Raw genomic sequence first — 7,842 nt, forward strand, 5'->3', positions numbered from 1 at the left:
CTCCTGGGAAACCTAAGGAGGGGTTGCTATTGAGGCAGCATAACTACAGAAGTAGATTGCCCAACCTTCCTTCTGAGGAGTGGCTGGTGGGTTTGAACCGCCAGCCTTCTGGTTAGCCGTCAAGTGCCTTAGGCACTACACTACTAATTTATGGCATAAATAGACAATCAAACATAACCCAAGATGCACAAACAGCAGAAGATAAACTAGATGACTTGGACCTTCTAAAAATTAAATTCTTATGTGCATCAAGAGACTTCCCCAAAAGAGTAAAAAGAGAACCTTACAGAATGGGAAAAAATATCTGGCAATGATATATTGGACAAAAGAGTTATCTCGAAAATTTACAGAAAACTCCAACACCTCAACATCAAAAAGACAAACAATCCAATTAAAAAATGGAAAGAAGACATGATCAGATACTTCAGCAAAGAAGATATTCAGGCAGCCAACAAACACATGAAGAATGTTCATGATCTTTAGCTATTAGAGAGATGCAAATCAAAACCACAATGAATACCATTTCACACCCACTGGGATGGCTAAGATAAAAAAAATACTAATAATGAGAAATAACAAGTATTGGAGAGGACGTGGGAAAATATCTATTTCTCATGGGAATGCAAAATGGTACAGCCATTGTGGAAAATAATGTGGTAGTTCTTCAAAAAACTAAAAATAGAACTACCAAATGAGCCAGCAATTCCAGTTCTAGTATATGTCCAAAGCACTTAAAAGCAAAAACTGGTACACCAATGTGCATTATAAAAAGACTGGTAACCAATGTTCATTACAGCATTATTCACAATAGCCAAAAGGTAGCAACAACTTAAACGCCCATGAACGGATGAATGGATAAACAAAACATGGTCCATATATACAATGGAGTACTACAGACAGTAGGAGAAATGAAGTGTCGATACATGCTACAATATGGTAAAGCTTGAAGACACTGTGCCAAATGAAAAAACCAATCACAAAAGGACAAAAATTGTATGACCTCTCATATAAAAAGACAAGAAAAGGCCAGTGTAGAGAGACTAAAGTTTATTAGTAGTTATCAGTGGTGGGAGGGAGGGGGAAAGGGTCGGTTTACAATGATGGAAATATTGCATTGATTAAGGGTAGGGATGCACAGCCAATTACTGTAATTGCTGTCAACCTGTAAAAGGTTGATTTGTTAAAAGTCATGTTATAGATATATTTACAACAATGACACACATAATACATACATACATAAAGAGTAGCTGCTGAGGCTAATAACATGCAACCAAACACCCATGGGATTTGGTTCCTTGGTTTGGAGGTTTAGGGTCATGGTTTTACAGGACATCCCAGTTAAGTGGCCTAATAATGTGTTTCATGCTTCTGTTCTACTGCCTACTTCATTGTGTAGTGTCTGTGATCTTAAAAGCTTTCAAGTGGCCATGCAGGACACAATTGATCTCTATTCACTTGGAGCAACAGACGAAGAAGAAGAGTCAGGAATAGGAGAAGAATATGGAATGTGTGGAAAACTGCCTCCATGAACTACTGCCTTCTTTGCCATGACACCACAGGAAATGAATGGTGCCTGGCTACAATTAGTGAACATTTTGATCAAAAATTCCATAGAAGAATTCTGATCAAAAGTGGGGAAATGTAGAATAGAATTTCAAATTCTCATGGACTCTAGACTTTATGGAGCCATAAAGGGCAGATGAATCACTGAAATTATTGCCCTGAGATAATCTTTAAACTTTAAACTGAAAATATTCCCTGAAGTCATCTTAAAGCCAAACAACAGCTTAGCTTAACTAGTAAAAAACAGTCGACCTTGAGTATGATACTCTTTTAAGAACTATTTATATGGGATCAAATTGATAATAGCAACTCAAAAGATTAGACAGCAACCTTAGGGGGCAGTGAATATATGTTAATGAGGGAGAAACAACTCATAAAAGTAAAGTGAAAATGGTTGCACAACTCAAAGAACATAATCTATGTCACTAAATTGTACATACAGAAACTGTCAGATTGGTATATGTTTTCCTATATATATTCTCAACACTATAAATAAAATTTAGGAGCTCTGGTAGCATAGTGCCCAAGGCACTTGACTACTAACCAGAGGGCTGGCGGTTCAAACCCACCAGCCAGTCCTCGGAAGGAAGGTTGGGCAATTTACTTCTGTAGTGATACCACCTCGGAAACCCAAGGAGGGGTCATTATGAGTCGGGTCCAACTCGAGGGCACATAACAACAACAACATAAATAAATAAAATTTAGAAAAAAATTATTTTGCTTCTATTATCAACTATTCAACTAATTAGATGATACTCCTCCAGGCTGCAAATGACAAAAGATTGTGGATATTCTTACTGCTTACTTTCCATAATCCTCTCTACATTAACTGATTTCGACAACTTCAGCAATTTTTAACAACTCAGAAGATATGATGAGATAAGGAGAAGAAAGTAATTATCTACTTTTGATTTCTCATAAGATATTCTGATAACAAGTTGATCAGAAGAATAAATGTGAAAATTTAAACAAAAGTAGTTGTTTCTTTTATTATGTTACTTCATTCATTTAACTGAAATTACATCTGACTGTGCTTAAAGAATCTAATACAACATCTTTTAACTTTGAAAAAAAGATATTCTTTCCTCATCAAACACTTAAAATTAATTTTTCAAAAAATGAAAACACAACTTACAAAAGCAGCATGCTTTCCTCGAAATCCTTTTGCACATTGTTGTCTCCATGGCTTCCAAATAACAAAGCCCAAGAGGTACAGAACAAACATAGATGTTTTTGCAAAGGTGCTGAAGAATGGTTTGTTGTATTGCGTAAAAACATACTGTAGACAAAAAAGTTATATAGACAACAATGAGATGACCTTAAATCTTATTGCTCATTTCCAAAAAAAATAAAGCCATTACATGATTTTTAAAAACTCTTTTAGAAGTTCATTTGGAAGAAGAGTATCAAAAGAGCTTATTAAAAAAAAATTAGATTCACTTTTGAATACTGTATTTGTCTTGAATGTAAAGGATAAGTTCCCCAAAGCAAATAGCAATGACCTGCTGAAAAACTTTTGTTCAGCATTCACCAAAAACCTACTATGCAATGGGACCAATGTTGGGAGCTAAAGAACAAGATAAGCTTTCCCGTCCTTGAGGAGTTTATAATCTAGTAGAAGAGATATATATGAAGAAAATACAATGCAATGTGCTAAGGAGGAATATAATATAAAAAAGGGATATAGGTGTCATGAGGCCATCAAAGGTTGATGGATCAACTTGAAGATTATGGAAAAGTCTGCCAAAACAGGCAATTCTTGAACTGTGTCTGAATAAGAATTATTCGAAACAAACAAAAAAAAAATCATTGCCATTGAGTCATTCTACTCATAGTGATCCTACAGGACAGAGTAGAACCACCTCATAGGATTTCCAAGGCTGTAAATCTTTGTGGAAACAGACTGCCACATTTTTCTCCTGTGGAACATGCTGATGGATTTGATCTGCTGACCTTCCAGTTAGCAGCTGAGCTCTTTAACCACTGTGCAACCAGGACTCCTAGAATTAGCCCAAGCAGAGGAAATATAATTTTAAAAAAAGGAACCATATCACAAAAAAGAATATTGTGTGAAGAAAACTGTATGTAGTATAAAGTTATCAGGAAGATATAAATGTTAATTGGAAATACCATTACAAATTCATTTTTTGCTCTCCTTTAAAAAAAAGTTCCTACTTATGTGCACTGAAAAGACCTAAAATAAATGACAACACAATAGAAACAAGTACCTGTAGGACCTAGATTGAGTTCCTAGATGGTGCAAATAATCAAGAACTCAGTCGCTTAATAAAAGATTGGAGATTTGAGTGCCTTGGCAGAAAGGCCTGCAATCCACTTCTGAAAAATCAGTCATTGAAAACCCTATGGAAAACAGTTCCACCCTGATACACACAGGGTCACCATGTTGTTGTTGTTGTTGTTGTGTGCCATCAAGTTGGACCCGACTCATAGCAACCCCTCCTTGGGTTTCCGAGGCAGTATCACTACGGAAGTAGATTGCCCCATCTTCCTTCCGGGATCACCATGAGTTGAAATTCACTTGCTGGTAACTGGTCTGGTCTTTTTACAGGGATCATTAATTAAACAGAATGAAATAATCATATAAGTAAAAGAAAAACCAGCTGGTGAACTCTAAATACCCCATCACTATCAATATGTCATAAACAAAGACAAAATTTAACTAAAAGGCAATCATTGTATAATGGGCACTTTACAGTGATGTTTGAGTCTGTAAACATAAATGTGCAGCCATCCATCTGCATAAGAGTGACCTTTACATGAAAGCTCAGATCACTTTACTCATTTTCATTGTCCAAAATAGTCTTACTTTCAACTAAAGGGAGACAAACTATTTTGTATCTTGGATGGTTATTACACTAGAAAATAACATTTACAGAGAAAAAGACTGAATTTTAAAAGGACTAATAGAAACATCATCAAATATTAAAAAATATATATACATATATAATCTCTATATCTCATTACTCTTCCTAAAAGACGCACGGACTTCTGGTAGCATAGTGCCTAAAGCACTTGACTGCTAACCAGAAGGCTGGCGGTTCAAACCCACCAGCCACTCCTTGGAAGGAAGGTTGGGCAATTTACTTCCATAGTGCTACTGCCTCGGAAACCCAAGGAGGGGTCCCTATGAATCAGGGCTGACTCAACAGCACTTAACAACAACAACAAAAGATGCAAAAAAACTGTGTGAAACAAGAGAAGACCATCTCTTCGGTTTCAACTTGAATTGGCACCAATTAAATATCAAAGAAAACATAAATAGTCAACCACATTCAAATACTGCTTTTCATAAGTATGAAACAGATTAATGGCTAGAGATCCTATATAGTAAGATTATTACATAAAATAACATCATTTCTAGAAAAGAATTACATACCGAAGTAAGTTCAGAGGAAGCCACCCATATCACATCAACAAGGAGGAGGATAACAATCCCAAGAGCCATTCGCCTGCGCTGAGTGAAACCACTGCTCTGGGAATTCATTCGGTTCATGATAAATACACACACCATTTGAATTCTGGTTTTCAGAAAATACAGATCACAGTAAAGATCACTTTGGCAAAATTATCTTATGAAAATGAGAAAATTAGTGTAACAGAAACAAATAGTATTTATTATAAAAGCACATAGTAAATAAACGGTGTTATGGAACTTACTTGATTTTAAGGGTTTTTCTGAGGTCTTCAAAAGTAATGTCTGAAAACTTGGCAGATGTGAATCTGAAAGGAGGTGAAGAATTCAGTACCCCTAAAAATAACAAAATGGTGTTTATGAAAACATCAAAGTTCAAAATTAGATATATCATTTTATTTAACTCTTCACCTTCAAGATGAAAGCAAATGAGAAAGAAAAAAAAAACACTAAAATGTATGAAACATAATTGGACACTTATCTCTATATTGTCAGCCTATTTATTCATTGCATACTTCAGATTATGGTCTGAAGAGTACTCTGCACCGAAAAAAAAAAAGCAATAGGGAACATAAAGTATATTTAAGAACAGTTTACTGCTAGAAAATAGCTTCTTAGAATTTCATAAATACAAAACATCATTTGCCTCTCCCTCCAAAGGAATCCACCCCAGGGACAATGTCTAGACAGGAGCCTGTTTCTAAAAGTGCCTTTTCTGTCCCTGATCTCCTTGGATGGAATTTAGTTATCTGAGAGGAAGCGACTTGTTTTGGGACTTGGGGCCCCTTTCCAATCTCTCACGTGGTAAAGGAAAAAAGATCCTTCACGCTCCCTTACCCACCCCTGTCACTATATCTAGTTCTTTTTGATCAAAACAGTTAACTCAGGAAGGGTGGAAAGGAGGGAACAGCTGTTAAAGGGACTCCTCCTCTTTATGGGGGCGGAACCAAGAAAAAAAGAAAAAAAAAAAAAAAAGAAACCAGAAAAAAAGAGACGATTACGCCTCAGAAGGGTAAAAAGTTTTTTTTTTTTTTTTTAAAAAAGTGATGTCTTCCCAGACAGGGTCGGCAACCCACAGAGAAGCGATAGTGCCACTCGTTGTTGTTGTTGTTATTTGCCGTCGAGTAGGCCCCGACTCATAGCGACCTCTCCTTAGGTTTCCAAGGCAGTATCACTACGGAAGTAGATTGCCCAACCTTCCTTCCGAGGAGTGGCTGGTGGGTTTGAACCGCCAGCCTTCTGGTTAGCAGTCAAGTGCCTTAGGCACTATGCTACCAGAGCTCCTGTGCCACTCATTAGCAGTTTCCTTAATGCCGGTGTCTGGACCGGTTTAGTGCACTTCTGTCAGCCACCCCCTCACTCCGCCCCTAGAGAATGTCTTCATTTCGGTCAGGGCACTTCGGCTGGCACCAGGAGCTGGAGGCAGGACTGTTCGCGGACACTTGGCCCCGGTTTTGGCTCAAGGTGATTTTGGGCTCTCCGTGCCTGCCTACCTGGCCTTCCTGCCCCGCGATGGCGTCGTGGCGGCACCATGAGCAGACACGGCCCGGCCCCGCCGCCGCCCAGCGCCGCGGCCGAGGCCTCACAGACCTGTCGCTGCACCCGGCATTGCGCTGCGCTGGAAGCCAATCCCCTGAAGCCGAGGTGTCCCTCGGAGCTAGGTCGCTGACGCCACCCGGCTCCACTCGGCCCGGGAAGGCGGGGAGCGGGCGAGGGAAAAAGACCGCACAGACAGATATGGCCGCAGAACCCCGGAGCTCAGTCCTGACACCAGCCCCGCCTCCGGCCAACCGGGCCCACTACCCCGCCTCAAGTTCTGACAGCTGAGGCGCGCCGATGACGTCACGGATGCGCGACAGCGGGCTGCGCGGGGATGCGTTTCCAGGGCAACGTGGTGGTTCCGAGCAAAAGCGAAACTGCGCTGCATCGGAAGAGTGCGATGTAGGAGGAAAGACTGCAGCAGGAGATTGGGGAACAAGAGGGAAAAGGGAGTGGGTGTCTGGAGCTGAAGCAAGGATAAAGGAGGCATCCAAGCCTCCAGATGTCCCTGCCCTAAAACGAAAGTTAGCAATTCCGTTTCTTACATAGTTTAGGCACCCAAACTTTCCATGTCCGTTTCACCAGAAAACGGAAAAGCAAAGTAGCTTGGAAGTCTTTTTGCTTAAACTAAATATTAGTTCTGCAAGTTATAAGCTCTGAGTAAAGGCAAGCTACTACTGCTTGACTCAGTTTTCTCATTTGAGAAATAAGAAGGATAGAGTCTGCTTCATCTGGTATTTTGTGTATATGCCAAGATTACATGAGTTTACAAATGTGAAGCGTCTAGATTAATTGATGGCAAGTAATAAAAACTCCATAAACCCTAGTAATTATTAAGTTGCATAGATTTTTCTCAAGTATCTTTTTGGATATCGTCGTAATAGAAAATTCCAATACCATGTTAGGAATAGATCAAAGAGCTTTATTGAAGAATAGATACAGCTCCAACCAAATCCACAAAGTAGACACAGAGTGGACCCCCCACCTCCCAAAAAACAAAACACTGACTAAGAGTTGATTCCGACTCGTAGCGACCCCCATAAGGTTTCCAAGGCTATAAATCTTTGATAAGCAGCCTGCCTCTTTCTCCCACAGAGCGGCTGGGGGCTTCAAACTACAGAGCTTTTGGTTACCAATCCAGTGCCTTGACCACAGCACCACCAGCGCTCCTACAAAGTGGACAGAGCCCACAAAGTGAAACTAAGTGTTCCGACATTTCTGAGGGATAAAACCAAAAAAAAAAAAAAAACAAACGCACTGCCGTGGAGTCAGATACGACTCATAGAGAACCTTCCTTGGGTTTCCTA

At 39.5% G+C, this 7,842-nt stretch overlaps 1 protein-coding gene across 1 annotated transcript in view; it reads right to left on the bottom strand.

The window, feature by feature from the left end:
- Positions 1 to 6,529, bottom strand: part of SLC35F5 (solute carrier family 35 member F5) — a 67,736-nt gene extending 61,207 nt beyond the window's left edge. The window contains exons 1-4 of the mRNA XM_007937614.1: positions 6,490 to 6,529; positions 5,242 to 5,332; positions 4,961 to 5,102; positions 2,699 to 2,842 (exon numbers count right to left, since the gene is read on the bottom strand). Coding sequence (XP_007935805.1) covers positions 2,699 to 2,842; positions 4,961 to 5,102; positions 5,242 to 5,332; positions 6,490 to 6,529 — 417 coding nt within the window. The remainder of the gene's footprint in view (positions 1 to 2,698; positions 2,843 to 4,960; positions 5,103 to 5,241; positions 5,333 to 6,489) is intronic.
- Between the last annotated feature and the right edge of the window lie 1,313 nt (positions 6,530 to 7,842).

The sequence above is a fragment of the Orycteropus afer genome, unplaced genomic scaffold (genome assembly GCF_000298275.1).
Source record: "Orycteropus afer afer isolate SDZICR_OR568_19922 unplaced genomic scaffold, OryAfe1.0 scaffold00004, whole genome shotgun sequence".
NCBI classification, from domain to species: Eukaryota; Metazoa; Chordata; class Mammalia; order Tubulidentata; family Orycteropodidae; genus Orycteropus; species Orycteropus afer.